This window comes from Castor canadensis, chromosome 1 (assembly GCF_047511655.1).
Source record: "Castor canadensis chromosome 1, mCasCan1.hap1v2, whole genome shotgun sequence".
Lineage (NCBI taxonomy): Eukaryota > Metazoa > Chordata > Mammalia > Rodentia > Castoridae > Castor > Castor canadensis.
The window spans coordinates 137,239,473-137,257,584 of NC_133386.1; the positions used below are offsets into that span (position 1 = coordinate 137,239,473).

The 18,112-nt window shown below is 42.7% G+C and overlaps 1 protein-coding gene across 2 annotated transcripts; it reads right to left on the reverse strand.

Annotated features, from left to right (window-relative positions):
* Window positions 1–6,855: 6,855 nt before the first annotated feature.
* Window positions 6,856–18,100, reverse strand: LOC141425735 (protocadherin Fat 3-like). Of its 2 annotated transcripts, XM_074083137.1 has the most exons (4): window positions 17,647–18,100; window positions 13,947–14,060; window positions 11,266–11,301; window positions 6,856–10,663 (listed from the first exon to the last, which is right to left on the reverse strand). In XM_074083137.1, the coding sequence occupies exons 1-4, from the start codon at window positions 18,098–18,100 to the stop codon at window positions 10,041–10,043; spliced, it is 1,227 nt and encodes a 408-aa protein (XP_073939238.1). In that variant the 3' UTR covers window positions 6,856–10,040. The 2 variants fall into 2 exon arrangements, with proteins under 2 accessions (XP_073939238.1, XP_073939245.1); XM_074083144.1 differs by lacking the exon at window positions 11,266–11,301.
* Between the last annotated feature and the right edge of the window lie 12 nt (window positions 18,101–18,112).

Genomic DNA, 18,112 nt, shown 5'->3' on the forward strand with positions numbered 1-18,112 from the left:
AATAAACATGTGGTTGAGTAGTCTAGTGACACCATTAGGGGAAGAATGGTTTTGCCAGGAGCCATATGTCTGAGTGTGATTAGTGGACACACCAAGGGGTTGGCTTGGGGGGTATTTTAGACCTCCACAATTTCCTTCAGCCACTCAAACATGAAATCCCAGAGTATGCTTGCCCAGCAAGAACAGTTTGAGGACAGTCTTCAGAGAAAATCAGGGAGGTTGTCTCTGGAGAACAAGGCAGGCAGACACAAACTGGGAGGCTTTGAAACATTAGAAATTATTCCTCACAGTTCTGGAGACTTGATGTTTGAAATCCAGGTGTCAGCAGAATTGGTTTCCTCTGGGGCTCTGAGGGAGAATCTGCTCTGAGCCTCTCTCCTAGTGTCTATGGATGTCAACAATACTTCATGTTCCTTATGCTTGTAGACACAGCACTTCAATCTGCCTTCACTGACCACCACATGGTTTTCTCCTCTGTGTCCCTTTTCCTAATCATTTTTGTATAAGGTGAGAGAGAATCTAATCCAATGTGATCTCATTTTTGACTAGATTACATTTGCCAAGCCCCTATTTCCAAATGAGGACAAACTAGGACTTTAACATATCTTTTTAGGGGACACAATGTGACCAATAACTGAGGGAATCAACCCTAGCTCTCTCTGAAACTTCTGGGGTGCAGTCCCCAGTAGTCTTGATAGTATTCTTAAAGGAGGAATTTTGTAGGTATAAAAAAGACAATGGATTCTAGGAAATTATTCTAACAGTCTTGAAAATGCACAATTGATGAATTAATATAAAACATCAGAAGAAGACATAAATATTTACATAAGCAATGCCTGAAATGTGAAAATGAGTGATTTTGTAGGTCAGTAGATTGTAGCACAACTGTGAATGCTGGGTTCATCAAAAGTTAATTTCATTCTTAATTTTTAACTCCCTGAGTACTAATTGGAGACCAAAAAAATGTTCACAGCCTCTATTTGTCAAGGGAAGCATAATTCATTGGTAACACAATGTCACCTTTATTGAATATAGCAGTAGTTGATTCATTCTCTCTTGCCCCAGTGTATAACATGAAATAATGACATAGCTTCACATCCACACACACACCCACCCACATGCACATACCCATGCATGCACACACACACCCACACACACCAGCACACACGTGCATACCCACACACACATGCACACACACACCCACACACTCACACACGTGCACTCATGCACACACGCACACATGCACCTGCACACATGCACCCACACACACACACGCACATGTGCACCAGAATTACAAATACAGCAGTATTAGTAGCTTGATGATAAGAAGACATGAAATTCAATGGCAATTTATGCACTTTTCTCTCAAATACGTTTCTGTTGCAACAATCATTTCCCTGATTTAGATTCAATCATTTGATCCTGATTTTCACTAGAAAATCAAAATCAAAAGAAATAATTTAATTTGCTGACTGCACTACACAAACATTACTCTTATGTTATCTGAATTTGCAATCTATACCACATGACCAGAAAATTAAATTTTCTCATTCTTAAAAATGATCAGAATAATTCAGCAGTATGCCTCCAGGTTGTGGTTTCTCTAATTACCTTGTATGCTGAATTCTTAATTAATTTTATTCTGTGATGTGAATAAGTCCCTTTGTGCTCAGAGCCCGTCTCAAGACTTTTTCTGTGCTAGGTGAATTATTTACACAGTAAATCTTATCACTGCATTTCAGTTTTTTTCCCTGAAGTTGCTGCCCTTTTGGTCATTTTAATCTCATTCCTCTCAAAGTCAATTTCCTAGCATTTAGAACAAGCATCCTGAGTGTCAGTCTTCTCCACACCAAGATCATCTCACCTGTCACTGAATTCCTTTGTGACCTAGTTAAATGCCTTTTCTTTCTGGGTCACAGAAATTAAAGTTTGTCTCAAAAAGCAGCTTCTGAAGTTGGTCAGAGCCTTGGCTTTATTAGAAAATGACTGGGTGAGAGGAGATGAGCTTCCACAAGGATGAGCAACTGCATTGAAGCCCCGGATGTCTTACCTGTGCAAAGCATACTTATTTAAACAAGGAAAGATAATGTTTCCAAGAGTTTCTGAGAAAACATGACTCCAGAGAACACCTGAGCTTTAATTCAGCTATGTTAGCAGTTTTTCTACAGGCTAACATAGATAGGACCCCTAGAAGTGATTAAAGGTTCTTTTACACAATGGGGCCTAGAAGAAAATTAGGAAAAATATTGAATGGCTACCATTTGAGTTCTTATTATTGTACTAAGCTCTTCACATGCATGTGTCATTGTCTTTTTTGTAATCAACCTGTCTTGAAGCTTAAGCAACTGAGGTATTGAGGAATTAAACATGCACCCAATTTCACACAGCTGGCAAGTATCAGGTCAAATCAACAGTCAAAGGCAGTGTTTCCCAGATGTGAGCTGCACATAGATCACCTGGAGACCGGTGAACATGTAGATTTTGATTCAGTGGATCTGGGATTCTGCTTTACTGGCGAGCTCCTTGGTGAGCTTGGTGAGGCCATTGTTGCTGGTTCTCCCTGAACCTAAACCCCACAGCCTAGTCATACTTGTTCCTGTCCATGTTCCTTTTCTATTTGCAGCTGATGGAAATTCATGGTGGGACTGGGGTTTGCACTCAGGACTTCATGCTTGCAAAGCAGGCACTTTACTGCTTGAGCCACACCTCCAGTCCATTTTGCTGTGGTTCTTGATTGGGCCACATGAACTATTTGTCTAGGCTGGCTTTGAACCACAATACTCTAGATCTCAGTCTCCCAAATAAAGTATTTAGAATTCAGGATGCCAGCAAGATGGGCTCTGGTGAGGGCCCTCTTCGTGGTTTCAGACTATCAAGTTCTCAGTGTATCTGACATGTATCAAGTTCTCAGTGTATCTCACATGGTGAGAGAGATCTCTGGGGTCCTTTTATAATAGCACTAATCTTATTTGTGAGGGCTCCACCCTCATTACTTAATTACCTTCTAAATTTCTGACTTCCTAATACCATCACGCCAGGATTTCAGCATGCAAATTTTAGGGGGATAGAACATTTGGTTCATTACTCACACATACATAGATTCTTCCATATCCGAACCTCTCACAGTTACAAGGTTGGCTGAGAAGCAAAGGTAGTCCACAGTAAGAAAATATTCACCAATGAAATGAAATCTTGAAAACCTAGTCTCTACTCCAGTAACTTCCCTGATTAGCACAGGAGGCTCAGATCAAGTCTGTACTGCTTTGTCTATATCCAGTTGTGGATTCTGTAAACTTAGTGCTAATTTTGTGTAACTGACTGCCAAATGAAAGGCAAAATCTTGCGAGGATGCAGGATTTCACAGAGCCTGACCAACTCTTGTGAAATGCTCATGAGAATCAATGGAAAAGCTGGTAAATCATGAAACATGTATAAAGGAAATAATCAAGGAAGATCACAAGAAGGCACTTGATGTAAGAATAATTTCAATATGAAGGATCAAAGTGTGTACAATATTTTAAAGATGTGATCTTGCTTATGTGCAGGTGGAGGCAGTATGGAAGATGGTACAAGGGAAGGGGATGCTTGTGCTTTGTTTTGAAAGCTTTGTATGGGTTCTGTTTTCAGGAGAAAGTAGTCATCTGTTATTTGGAGTAATAGATTTAAAAGCTAGCTTCCATCTCCAGCACCAAATGGGAAAAAAAAAAAAAACATGGCCTGAAAGAATATAGTCTTGATAAAATACTAACTTTGGTAGCCATTATTGAAGACATACATAGGGGTTCTTTATGATATACTTTTGACCTGCATTAATTTTCTTCTTTTTATAATGACTTTGCACTGTTTTGGAAACAAAAAAAAGAATGGAGGAATACAGGTTGAGCATCCATAACTTGAAAATCTGAAATCCCAAATGCCAAAAATCTGAAACATTTTGAGCAGTGACATGTCACCATGAAGGGAAAATTCCTGCCTTCATGTATCAAATTGGGGCACACTAAAAATTATTGTAAAAAATTACCTTCAAGCTGTGTGCATAAGTGTAACATAAATGAATTTCATATTTAGACTTGGGCCCTATCCCCAAGATATCTTGTTATATAGATTCAAATATTCAAAATTCAAAAACGATTTGAACTCTGAAACACTTTTGGTTTCAAGCATTGTAGATAAATTGCTACTCAACTCATAATATAAACCATAGTACAAATCTATAGTACTACTCTATTGTAGTGCAAAAATTGAAGAGCATTTTTACAAAGTATTTTAAATTTTTGTTTTTAAGCCATTTATTCTTCCTCAGCATGTTACACTATTTTTATTTTTGTGCCAGTTTGTTCCAAATTATCACCTATTATTTGATAATTAGATTGTCCCAAATCTTCATTAAAACACAGCATAAAGTAGGCATAATTGTCCAAAAGTTAATTAGCATTTTAAAAAGCAAATGGAGACAAAAATGCAAGAATTTTGAAAAATGCTTCAAGTTGTACATCTAGATGGGAAAACTGCCCATTTGTATATGGAAACTACCAGTTATTTGAAGCTGATGACTGAAGGAGACCATTTTTGCACAAGTCACAATTTGATAGAATGTTCTGTTGATCAGCTTGCTTTCACCCAGGATGCTTTTGGCTGAATCATGTTGACCAGTTCTTTTGCTTCCATGGAGAAGGCAGGTAAGGATTAGAGGAAGAGCAGCAGGCAGGCCACTCAGAGGTCCTCTACATACTCACAATGTACTCTGCGAGGAACTGAGATTATTCACTGCTAAGAGTTATGGCAAATGGGAGTCAGGTGGAAATTTTAGAGGAAGTGTGAATAGAAAAGTTAACATACAGGTCCAATATCCTTTTGAAAGATTGATCCTTGACTGTTGTATGGGAACTTGGATTTGGGTAAGGTCTCTACCATTTCCAGAACTGGTAAGAGTGACTTGGTAAGCCTAAACCATACAACAGGTGCCATTAATATAGAACACCTGATATCATTCTATGGTTCTGGAATTTTGGTACATCCTAGGCAGAGGCTTCCAACTTCTGAATCTCTACTGAGTGTCCCAGGTTGACAAAATTTCACACATGTGGTCCCAACTTTTGTTGTGTGTCATACATCCTGTGTAACTCCATTGGGAGAAGACACTTAGGAGCTTGCGTCTGATTTCCCCTAGAATCCAGCCTGTACACTTTTTCTTTGAATCCTTTTATTGTGATAAATCATAGCTGTATACTACATGCTGAGTTCTGTGAATCTTCTTGGTGAGTAATTAAATCTCTGACCCATGGACAGAGAGGTAGAGAGAGAGAGAGGGAGAGACAGAAAGAGAGAGAGATTCATATATAACTACTTCCAAGCTAGGTGCCAGCCCTTCTATCTTAAAGAACTAGCAGAGAATGCAGGTAGATAAAAACTGTCTTTTTCTTTTCCTGTTCTCCCAAGAGTCCAATATAATTTCTTAATTAACATCTCTGGATTGATCTGCCATTTTAAACATAGGGTTGAAGATTTTAAACCAATTATCTTTCTGCAAAAGTTGGCCATACAAAAGACAGACATGTAAATACTTTCCTGTTACTAAAATCATGAACATATCACCATGGTGTGGGGTTGAAAGGAAGGAGACTTCATCATTTTAGTTCTGTTTCTCTAATCCTTCTCAGTAAAGTGGCTAAATTTATCAAAATGAGGAAGGATCAAGGAGGACAAGGGTTATTTATCTGGAAATGTCATTGATTAATTTTTTCATTCTAAAACATTGAATGAGGGCCATACGTATACTACTGTGAGGTGATGAAGCTACGCTGCCTTCAGGTAACTTATGGTGTAGTGGTGGTGCGGGGGGACCCTTGGCATAGCTCCTACTGGCTGGTGAGACTGTTAGACTCTCAGGAATATTATGAACCACTTCCCATTACCTTGGTAGTGCAAAATCAGTCATGATAGCTGTCTTTACACCAAAGGAATTGGTTTATGCTGCCAGTGGGTGCATAAACCCAGCTGTTAAAACACCTGCATACCTCTGGGGGTATGGACAAATTCCCAGAAGCACTCAGTGAGTTCTGAAGGTGGAAGTCAATAAGGATTTCAAGTAAGAAGGCTCATGTCTAGCTGTAGCCATTTCTCATGGAGTTGTGACTCCCTGGCTGAATCTTGGATAGGATCCTTGGACAGGTTGAGTTCTGCTGCTGGTGTAGACAGGGCCCACTCTGATGGCAGCCTCTGGACATTTGCTTACTGGCTACAGGCCTTGGCGTGCCCTCAGTAAAGCAAGACACAGGTTAGCTTCTTTCTAGAGTCTTCCGGGTCTTAGACTACCTTTTTGTGATGTCTCTCATCTTCAAATTGTCAATTTGAGCTCTATACCCTCCCCAATTGCCTTATACATTTTAACTCATTTCACTCCACATAGAATTTCTGGAGATGTGGAGGCAAACTCAAGCACCAATTATGCCCCAAACTTTTAAGAAAACTTTTTTTTTTTTTTGAGAGAGTAGTACTGCACCTACTGCCAAGAAGAGACAGAGCTGTGCTTAGGGGACACTTTTGCAGAGGTGGAACCTGAGGGCCCTTACTTATTCTAGCCTCTGGCACTCTTAAAAGCACCACAGAGAATGTGTCCAGTAAGAAGTTACAGAAGACTCCAACGTACATGCATCTCAACCAAGGCAGAAAGTCTTTGAGAGGAAAAAAGCCACAAAACACAATGAAACCAAAAGATTTCCTTCAGGCCAGAGACTGTGTTCTTTGAGTGGAGATGAGAATTGAATTGCTGAGATTGGCCTTTTCACTCTGCCCTGTAGAATATACCCTCCTAGGTGCCATGTGAGAAATTAGCCAGGGAAACCCAGGACACACACAGGAACCACTTACAAAGAGTCAGCACAACAAATGGCTTCATTTTTTTTTTTTTACTTGAAAACTTGTTTTGACCATCAAATTTTGGCAGTTACAAATCTGTACACTGTTGTTGTTTTTTTTTTCTTTTCTCTTTTTTTTTTTTTTTGGCTGTGTTTTTTTGTTTCTTTTTCTTTCATTTTTTTAGAAAAAGAACACAAGACTGAATACCGCCAACAGCAATATATGCAGGAACAATCCATTTCCATAGGGACAAGATCCACTTCAAGTGTTAGCTTTCCACTTTGCATAAGTTTTGGTGTGTGATGTGTGTGCAAGTTTAGGTGAGTATGCATGTGTGAGAAGAAATGATATACCTCATCTTGATCAGTTGCTTAATAACTGGGCAAAACACATTCATCTTTAAAAAATGTCAATAGAAACATTTTCTTGAAAACTGAGGAGGTTAAGCAAAAACAGTAGAACCAAAGAAAAGTTACAGTACATTTTGAAATAATTTAAAAAAATCATTCTCAAATCTAGTCTTATTTTTTTGTATGTAGTTACCTCAAAAGTTTGCAGACCAACAAGTTGGATGACTTAGAATTATATTTGACCCTCGAAATTAAAGCATCTGGTAGGCATCAAATATAGTATCTACAAAAGCCTGGAAAATTGAAACATTTATACACAATTTTATAAACATTTTAAACACCAAAACATACATCTTTTACAAAGCAGCCTGTTTGCAACAGGTAAATGTACAAGACAGTCTCTGATACAGTGCTTTAAAAGAACTGCTTGCATTTTCAAACTCATTTGTCACTCCCAAAATGCAGTAGTATGGGCTAATAAAATTGTGGAACAGCAATTCAGGTATCTGTTTGCTGGAAGGGTACTATAGTATACACTAATGGATCTGAACACACTCCAAATGACTACACAATTCTCTAGTGCATCCTAAACACTGGAAGAGACTAATTATGGCCTTCGTGTATTATTACATACTTGTAATTATTGCTTTTCATTATTATATAAGGAAAGAAATACCTTATTTTTTTCCTATCTTAGCCAGCTGGCTAAATGTGAACTGACGCCAAACCCACACACAGTGACTTTTAAACTCCAGGATTACACAACCAGAAGCTCAAAGATGTGGGTTGTCGTCAGACTAATGTGCAGTTGAATGTTGCAGGACAAAACCAGCAAAAACACAAAACCACCTTCCCACAGACCACACAAAATGATGACACTGAAGAAATGCCTCTTCAAATCCCCATTTGCCAATGTTTGAAACAAAGAGCACAAGAGCAATATCTGTGTGCTGACAGGCAGCAAACTGAAGAGGGCAGACAATTATCTGGACAATCCAAGCCACACAAACACTAGCTCTTCCTGAACTGTTTCACCTAAGAGTGTTTTCTGGGTCTTCAATGGTTTGTTTTGATCAGTCCTTTTTCAGTCTCCCTGACTGTGATGATGCAGGCACAGCATTAGGGTGAGGCTGGGAAGTAAGCAGGAGGCGAATGGGATACATTTTCGATTTGCCTTTTCTTCAGGCTGTGCTAGTGAGTTCTAAGGGAAGTTCCCAGTAAATCTCAGAGTAAGTTCCCTTTCCAAACTTTCACACTGATTCTCTTATAGGTCAAACCTGAGGTGCATGGGTTTGACCAACTTATATTACTAAGACTTTTACCATAGCATTTCACGAATGTGCAGGAAATTGAAAAGAACTCAGCAGGAAGATACTCTAAGAGGAAAGGGAATAAATTAAGCACCTACTCATTTCATCTTTTACTGCCCCATGACTCCTGCTTCGAGTATGTCAGACACCATAGTCCAGCTACTCCAAATCTAACCAGAATGTGTACAACACATGTCAGAAAAAATAGAAAGACACTCATTGGCTTAAATATTTCCCATGTTTTTTATCATGGTGGAGGGGGGAAGGAACAAGCATCAGGTAGTGCTGTTAGAAGGAAAAAAACAAAAACAAAACTGAATCTGATTATTCTATAATCAGTTTCACTGCAATTGATGACTGGGCTGGGTACAGTTCTGTACTTATCATCCCCATGTATGAACATTCATTCTGTAAAAGCAGCATTTTGATGAATGTCCAAAGAAATGTAGGAATTCTGCAAGTGCATCCTTCCTGGGGGTGATGCTGCTTCAAAGAAACAAGATTATGAGGGCTCCACAAACATTCTCCATGAATTTTCTTTTCTTACATATTCCAAAGACAGATTGGTGGGAACTAGAGGGTCCATCAGAAAAAAGCAAGTGTCTGCTATGGTCAAGGCTGGTTAGTGGAGAACAAGGTTATTTAAAAAGAATGTTGGCTATTGGGTAGGCTCTAGTCCGTAGTTCCCTACTGCACTTCTTATGTGTTCTAGAGAACAGTAGAGGAAGAGAAACCAATTTCTGCAGCAGTGTCACAGTTGCAGATCTGGCCAAGAATATTTACTTGGAAACCCAAAACAAGACACTCACATTCTTTCCAGTGTTTGAATATTAACTTTCCAACACACACAATGCAACCCAAATAGTCTTGTATTGCTCTTCATTGATAACTTTCTCAAAGATCATAAAACCCAACTATATTATATTGGATGCTTAACACAAACAAAAGTAATTCAACTTACTAAACATATTACTCAAACCTAGTTTTATAGCCGAAAATTGGGCAGCTTATTTAAAAAAAAATAGTTGATTTTAAAGGCTTCAGCCCATTTCCTTATTTGATAATTGTTTCTCTTTTCTTTTACCTAAAACTCTAACTTTCCCAACAATCATCACTACTATTATCATCTCATTGGCTCAAAGTGACAAGCAACAATGGCTCTCTGATCACTGCCAGTTATTAATACTGCAAGGACGACCCTGTCACACTTTGTAGGATGCAATACTGCACTAAGCCATATAGGATCTCCTGTTAACTTCATTTCCCCTCCTTTGCATTTTCAGCCACAAACACAGGACCTTCACCAAGGACTATTGGTCCCTATCAGAAACAATTTCTGAGCCTTTCCTTTTCACCCAATTGGAATCAAGCTTGCTTATGACAATATGACTTATGAAGAAGTTCCTTGTGGAAAATACCACATTTCCACAGACTACTTTCCATTGAGACAGGAGCCCAGCCAATCTCCTTCTACTTTTCTGTAAGGAGCAGGGTAGAGCACCCACAACCCACAACATGCCCTCTACACTTGGGTCTGGTGCTGAGTCTCCACGAAGGGAATATGAAGGTTGGCAAGGCGGAGCTCTCCCACGCTCTCATAGTCACTCATGGCTACTTCAGAATCGTCAAAGCCGCAGCTGGCTGACACATCCGAGGATGAGGTGCCTCTGGAATTGTGCAAGGAGAGAGACACGCTATCTGTTGGGCCTGTGGCCTCTGTTCCCTGGTTCATGTTCACAGCAAAAGTACTAAAATCACAGCCAGCAGGTGGGCCAACCAAATCCCTTTCATTGGGGAATGGATGAGGAGGGAGGTACTGGCTAGGATGGAACTGGGGCCTTCTCCTGCAGTCTGGGCTCAGTGTGCTGGCCAATGAGACAGGCTGGGAGGGGGGCAGGGCCTCATACTGATCCAGGAAGTCTTCTGGCAGGGGCGGGGGCAGCTGGTCCTGACTCAAGAACTCTTCTTCCTGAGGGGGTGGGTATTCGCTGTCGATGTCATAACCACCCAAGTAGTAATCACTCTCCAACTCTCGTGTACTGTCCTGATGTGCAGATCCTCCATCCTGGTTCTCATAATTGGGCACTTCCTCTATGTCTGACAGACTGGCCCCTGGCATCCAGTCGGAAGTGTCCCAGTGATAGGCTGTGAGAGAAGAGCCATGACAGTTAATTTCCTCCAGACTGGATTTGGGGCAGGACTGGGAAAGGAGCAGAGAATGGGCCTGACATGCAATTCTTAACAGACAGGAGGCCCAAGTGAGCTGGGGACATCTGCATGCTCTTTACAAGGGTTTGTCAGGGCCAGCCATGCTCTGGCTTGGGGAGAATAAGGCAATGTTAACTCTGAGAGATGGCTGGCTGCTGCAGAGCTGCGAGAGATGGGCAGCAAAGGCATGCTGAGGAGACAAAGGTCTAGAAGCTCCGATCCTCCTCCCACCCCGTCTTTCCATCCACATGCTGTGCAAAGCCAGGCTGGCAGCATGCTCGCAGAAAGATGCATCCAATACACTGTGGACCACAGGAGGCAGGGGGGCGTACAGGCAAATGGATGGATCACAGCCGCAGGGGATGAGGCCGGGAGAGGAAGCTTTCACCTTGGTACTGAGCATACGAGACAACTGGAACATGCAAAATTCAGGTCACAGAGTCTCAGCGAGGACAGAGGGGGAGGGACAGGGTAAGAATGAGCTCAGCAATGTAAAAATGCATGGATAAAATGTTATCCTGGGGCTGTGGCACAGTCACCTCGGTTGTAGTTCTGTCCTTGGTCCATGACAGACACTGTTTAAATACAAAGTGAAAAATAAATCTGACGAACCGAGTCATGGAAAGATAAAGCAGAACACCTTAGAAGACTTACGATAAATCCTCATAAAGAACTAAGTTTTAGCCTTTTAAAATGTTCTTCCCATTGTTATTTGGGAATAGAAACATAAATCCCATCTATATCATGCTATAATTTCATTAAGTTGCTATAAAGGTTACCTGATTTAATTTAATCCCCATAATATTGTACTTTTTGGTGATTTCATCAGGATCCCCAGCTTACAGTAGGTGCTCAGTGAATACATGCTGAATGCAAGAATGAATTTAATATTCATTTGGATTCCAACTAATTGGACATTATTCTCTCAGAAGGAATTTTAAAAGAAGAATACTCTACATATTTATTTTTTTAAATTGTTATTATTTCAATCTATATAGAAGCATCCAGCATCTTATCTGAAGACACCTATTTATTGCCCCCTCTTGATTAAAGCCACCCTGGCTACACAGTAATATGGAAGCAAAACTTCTAAAAGGATAACTCTTTACACAAAGAAATGCTATGGAAGAAAAAAAGTAAATACCTTCATTCTGTATAGTATCAACTACATTGTTGACAAGCTAAATGACAGTCACTATGGATGCTTTTGGCAGGAAAAGAAGATGGGAGGGAGGGGAAGGACAGCTTCAGGTTAGTTATGTACTTCCAACATGTGTTAACTTCTTTTAACAACAACAACAGTGAAGGTACAGTAAGTACACAAAGCCTCTCCACTGTCTGTCCCTTAGGGAGTGTGCCAGTGAGAGCTCATTTGTGGGGGATGGAGGGGTTGTTGGAATAGAAGAGAGATGGTTGCAGTCCTCCTGAAAAGCAGGATTGGCAGGATTGCTGGGTCATAAATTCACAGCTATGGCCCAGTGAAATCAATCTAGGAAGGCAGTGGCTCATCAAGCTTATGCTAGTTTCTCATTAGCAGCTCCCAGTGGCTCTCAGAGGATGACCTCACTACTCCTGGAGATAAGCATTCGGTGGTCAGTCCTGCTGTGCTGAGCCCAGTGCTAGCAATGGAAGATGACCTTTGCAGGCCTGAGTGCAAAGGCTGTGCCCATAGCCTACAGCAACTCAAGGCTCAGCTCCTGCTGCTAAGTCGTGAACAGAAGTCTACAATTGGCCTCTCAAATAGAATCATGAAGGAGAGCTCTGTGGTCTAATTGAGTTCCCTTAGTGGCTGATGCATACACCTTGTGGAGAGGTGATCTAGTTTAAAGAGAATTTGATGAATGCTCCAAATATCACCTGCCTGAGTTGAGAGCAATCCTGAATGTTAGCCATGATGGGAGGTACAGGACCTAAAGAGCCTGTGAGAACTGTCAACCGGGCATCATAGCTGCAGTTGCTGCCTGGAGTTTGAAATTGTATGCTCTTGATGTTTTATATAAAATGCAAACTAACTACAGCATTTTCTCTTGCTGGGGATGAAGAAAGGAGGATGTACAAAGGCAAACTGACCCAGGTCAAAGATCTGTGCCCTTGACTTTCTGAGAAAGGTCAGAAGAAATCCAGTTCTATGGCTTATTATCCAAGCAGACAGATATATTGAGACTTCTACATATTCCACTGTGTGAGGAGGTAGAGGAGATCTGGGGGGGTGTGTGGTAAAAGTAGATGACTTTATTTTCATGACTGCAGCTATAGTCTTGGAGCTCACCTCTTCTTGCATCTGCCTTGGAGGCATAGACTGTGCCATTTTCATTTTGTACTGTGATATAAAATGCCCAGCACACAGACTCAGCAAAGGTTCATGTGTTGACTGATTATATGATTTTATTAGTTTATTAATTCATCAATTTTGGCCAATTGCTGGTAAATGGGAAGAATGACCCAAGGTACAGGCTGAGGTAGAGCTATATAAAATTATTCTTGCCTTAGCACCATATGGGAAGCACTCAGCTTTATGACTGCTTCTGCTTCCCTCTCTCTACTCAGCAGAGAACAACACATTCCCAAAAGTTGGTTTCTCAACTCAGAAAACCCAGTGCAGCCTTTGCACTCTCTCCAGAAGTACAAGTTCTCAGGAGGCAGAGATAACAGATTTGGAGTTATCAAAGCAGTCTGTGAGCCATAAGGACTTGCACGCAACATTCTGGGTGGGTGTGCATTTTTCTAAGGAACTCCTTCAGAGTTTTGAACAACTCTCCCAAATCCCACGACCCAAAATGATTTACAAAAGGAAGATTCAGCTCAAAAAAGATGTCACTGGTTCTGCAGGAAGGCATTCTTGCCTCTGAACTAATTTCTAACGATGAAGAGGTTAAGAATACAGTGAAAAGGGAAGAAATCAAAAGTAAAATAAAACAAAGAAATACATCATTCTCTTGGCTATAATTCTATTGTGATCCAAATCAAAAAGGACATACTACTGGACGGCCACAGGAGCACTATCAACCCCTGACTCAGATCTTTGGGGCTGCTCAGAACTGCATCTCAATAGGACCTTCTTTTCTGGCAATGACACTCCCCGAGGGAGTCAATGAGAAAGCTGGCAAACATGTTCAAAACCCACGAACAGGTTAAGAAACACTGCCAGTCACATCTTCCCCTCAGCCACTGTCTCCCACCCCAGGAGCCCACCTGCAGGTAAAGTAGGAAGTCTTCTTACCATTGTCATCTCCAGAATCAGACTGGAAGGAGCTGAGGGACTGAACTTCAGAGTTGCTCCCTTTATTGCTGCCTGCAAAGCAGGTCACTTCTCCTGGGTCATCAATCCCTTTGTCTTTGTGAATAGTCAAAAAGAAAGCAGAAGTGACACTGGTTACCTTGTGCAGATTTTCAGTCCGCTCTCCCTCCTCATTCCCCCACCTCTCAATCTAATTCACTTCTCAGGGCTCTTTCATTCGCTTAGAGAAAATAACTTAGCTCCACAATAGAAAACTGATTGTGCCACAGGGGGCAAAGGTCTGTCAATCAAGTGATTTATAATATGGATGTGAGCCCCTTAACCCATGGTAAATGAGCTTCCAAATAGCTGACAGCCGAAAGTAGCTGTTCCCTCCTGGAAGTGGAGTGACTACACGAAGAGTGAAATGAGGATGAAGTGGCTGTGCTGCTCTTGACTGTTCAGACTTAATTTGTGTCATTTACATGAACTGGTGTGGTGCCAACACCAGGTTAAATGAGATTACTTTTAAAATAGGGCATAAATATTTTATAGGCAAGAATGCTATTACATTCATCCCAGCTTCCATCTCTGGGGAGCAAATGGAGTTTTCAGCTGCACCTCGTAGAGGGCAGTGGTGTACCATTTTTGGGAATGACAAGGCTCTGCATCATGTCTGGTAGGAGGACAATCAGTGGAGTGGATGTGCCCTTAGCCACATCCTTCCTCCCTCTTTGCTGTAGACAGACAGACAGACAGACACACACACACACACACACACACACACACTGGGGCTACTTATTTGATGGACTAAAGGAAGCAATAAAAGCAGCCTATATCTTGAGGTTGTCAAGTGCAAAATGAATTAGTTTCACAGAGATTGTCTCACCAGCTAACTCTTCTTTGGTAACAAAGAATGAAATGTATTCAATAAAACCCAGCACTTTGGGGGGAAATGTGAGTTTTAGCCTGAGGTAGATTCTGGAAATAAAGCTGTCACATCATGTAGCAGGGATGGAAAATGGTCACCAGGAAAAGCTGCAAATCATCATGTAATGTAAGGGTACAAAAAGGCACAGACTCATGACTAGGGTAACAGTTCTTCTTTGTGGCCATAGAAATCACTGTTTCCTCCATAAAGGGTGATGTCAGGAGCAGGCGGGTGTTCTGCATCTGCTGTCAGATGTTGAAGTCACAGAGAAATGATGAGTTGAATAAATAAGTGATGTAAGTGGAGAGAGACACCAGGGAGAAATTCACTTCCCAACAGCTACATCACAGAATTTGATGACATGCTTCTGCACAGCACAAGGGGTACACAAGCTTAGCCCTGACTAAAAGAAGGAAGTGACAAACAGTCTGCCCTGTGAAGGCAGTGCCACACCATGCATAAAACTCCCTACTTCTCCATTTACTCAGAACTCCAACTCTTCATTGCCAAATAAAAAAGATCCAACTTGCTGGTGGATTGGCAACACTCTAGTAAATCCTAACTGTACAGATAATTTGAGAGGGAGTGCATTATGGTTCAGATCCAAGGGCAGCTACTTAAAATACAAGTGTGTCTACTGAAAGACAAAATTAGCAGATGGCATTCAGGGTGGGACTAGAATAGACAGACCTCATTCTTGGCCCCCTTCTCTCATCAAGACAAGCTCTTCCTCTTTCTTTCTCCTTTCCTGCCCCAGCTTCCAAGAGCAGTGCTGGTAAGAGCACAGGCTTTGGAGCCTGAGGCTCCTGCCTTTGCTGGTTATGTGCTCTTAGGCAAACTACTTCACCCTTCAAATCAGTTTTCTCCTCCCTTATGAAATGATGATTTGAAATGGTGCCTGTATGTGTGCTAGCAACCAGCTGGGACAATCAAAGGAGATAACACAGCAGTGGTGGCTTTACCTGTGTATTCTCACCAAATCTTTGTCCCTAAACCTTGCATTCTGGCTTCTGCCTTGATGGCTCCACCAAGAAGCACTTGTAATTCTAAAAATCTTTCAGGTGTTGAGATCAGTTTCCACCACCACCACCCCCCACTCGCTACCACACACACACACTGTGTCCTCCTTGATGGTTTTATAGCACTTCAAATTGCTGACTTTACTGACGCCTCTTGATTTCTGCGTAGTCCCCTTCTCTTTCCCTCCTTTCTCTTTGCTGGTATGTGCCCCTGTTCCTGGTTCCTGCCCTTCTGCCCTCCACCCACATTCAGGCATCTGCAAAGTCCGGCTGGAGGCCTGCTTTGACCACTTCTCTCTATTCCTTAGTAAGATCCCCTGCTGAAATCACCAACCGTGCTGCATGCAGATCATGTCCACATTTTCACCTCTGGCATTGATCTCTTTCCTGAAAAGAGCCAGATACCCCTCGGGTAATCCCATCATGCATCCTCTGCCCTGTCTAGCTGCTACCTGCTTCTGGGAGGCCCTCCTCAATAGTTTGCTACTAAAATCTTATCATGCTTGAAGATAACATAGGAATGTCCCCTATATCCACAGGGACACTCGTTACCGCCTTGGCTGCACATGCTCTCTAGGACCATTTGAAGCCTGCCTCCTCTCTTCTCCCCCAACATACACTGTAGTACTGTGACCATGACCTTAGGAAACGTGTGCTACCTAGGACACCACTACTGCTTATAAAACCATTTGACCTGATGGAAAGTCAGAGGTTACAACAGAGCTTGCCTTAGTCTCACTCTGAGACTAGGCAGGGCAAGCAATCACCATCTTTCAACTACATGTTCATAGAGGCTACTTAACTGGCTTTCTGTTTTCTTCCCAATTCACAACTATTCAGTCCCTTTCCAGGGATCAGTCTGAACCAGCTTTCTTTTTTAAAATTTATTTCTTTATTATTGTTATACACGGGGTAGAATGTGACATTTACCAAAGCTGAACCAGCTTTAAAAAAACCAATTATTCTGCCTCTCTCCTGTTAAAAACCTGCACCACTGTTGCTGCTAAAATGCATATTCTCTCCCTAGCTGCTCACCAGATTCCAACTACATTGAGCGCCTCTTGTTATTCACCACACCCCTTTCCTGCCTTGGTGCCTGTGCACCTGTGGCTCTCCTTTGTGCTCAGAGTGCTGCTGCAGGAGGCCAAAAGGAGAGGCAAATACCACCCTCAGGTCCGACTGGCTCCGGCCACTTTTCCTACTGTATGGTTACCCTTTGTTTCGTGGGCCAGACATTGCAGCCAAAGAGAGTGACTTGCTTTTGTTCTGATCATGGGGGTCCGTCCACGTGGAATGCCCTGCTTTCTCTGGGGGACCCTTCTACTCAACCTGGTGTAACTCGAATGCTCTTCTGCTTCCTTCTTGTCTTTACTCTAGGCCTAAAAATACTTGCTTCTTCTGAGAGCAAGTTTACGTTCATCACCTCGCGGCTACTTGGCTCTCCGTGGGGGGACAGCATAGATTGCAGAGATTCTGGAGACCAGGACAGAGCACCGCAGCCTCCTGGAAACTGTGACCCTGGGCATGTGACATGACCCCCCTCTGAGCCTCATTTTGCCCATGTGTAAATGAAACAGGAACCAGAGCAAATTCCTCGGGTCCATGTGTTTGTCGATGATGGTATATGTCACAGCGAGTGCTGTGTACGCTGTTTCTCGCCCCCTTTCCTTAACTCCCTCCCACCACGTCGCCCCGCGGCAGGCTCCCAGTACTACGTGGAACATGACACACAGCACCGCTGCTTCCCACTCACTCTCAGTTCCCGCGTCCCAGCCATTCTTCCGGATGGAGTCGCAATCCGAGCGGCAGGGTGACACTGCCGGGAGGTTGGGGGCCACGCTGCACACGACCACGCGGCGCCGGGCCGTGAGGATGCGCGGGGACTCGGGGTGGAAGGTGGTCATCTCCTGGTGCTCGCCCCCCAGCCCGTCCACGATCTTGTCCAGGTTGCTCCGGGAGTCGCTCTGGAAGCAGGGCGTGTAGGCCATGGGGCGCACGGGCACCTGCGGCGGCCCCACCTCCTGGTACAGGTTGCGGCCGTCGCCCGCGCGCAGGCCGCGGAACCGGACGCCGTTGCTCTTGTGCAGCAGCGCGGCGGTGGCCGGGCCCTGCTCCAGCGTGATGTTGTTGCGGGAGCAGTTCTTGCGGAAGACCACGAAGAGGACCACCAGGGTGAAGATGACGAAGAGCACCACGGCGATGCCCATGAGCTCCTCCTT

Excerpts from the sequence above, each read along its gene's own strand:
- LOC141425735 (XM_074083137.1), bottom strand. The coding sequence starts at position 18,100 with ATGGGCATCGCCGTGGTGCTCTTCGTCATCTTCACCCTGGTGGTCCTC. Across the intron at positions 14,061-17,646 it reads CTGGGACGCGGGAACTGAGA|ACAAAGGGATTGATGACCCA; the intron begins GTGAGTGGGAAG and ends CTATTCACAAAG. Across the intron at positions 10,664-11,265 it reads AGGACAGAACTACAACCGAG|CCTATCACTGGGACACTTCC; the intron begins GTGACTGTGCCA and ends CTTCTCTCACAG.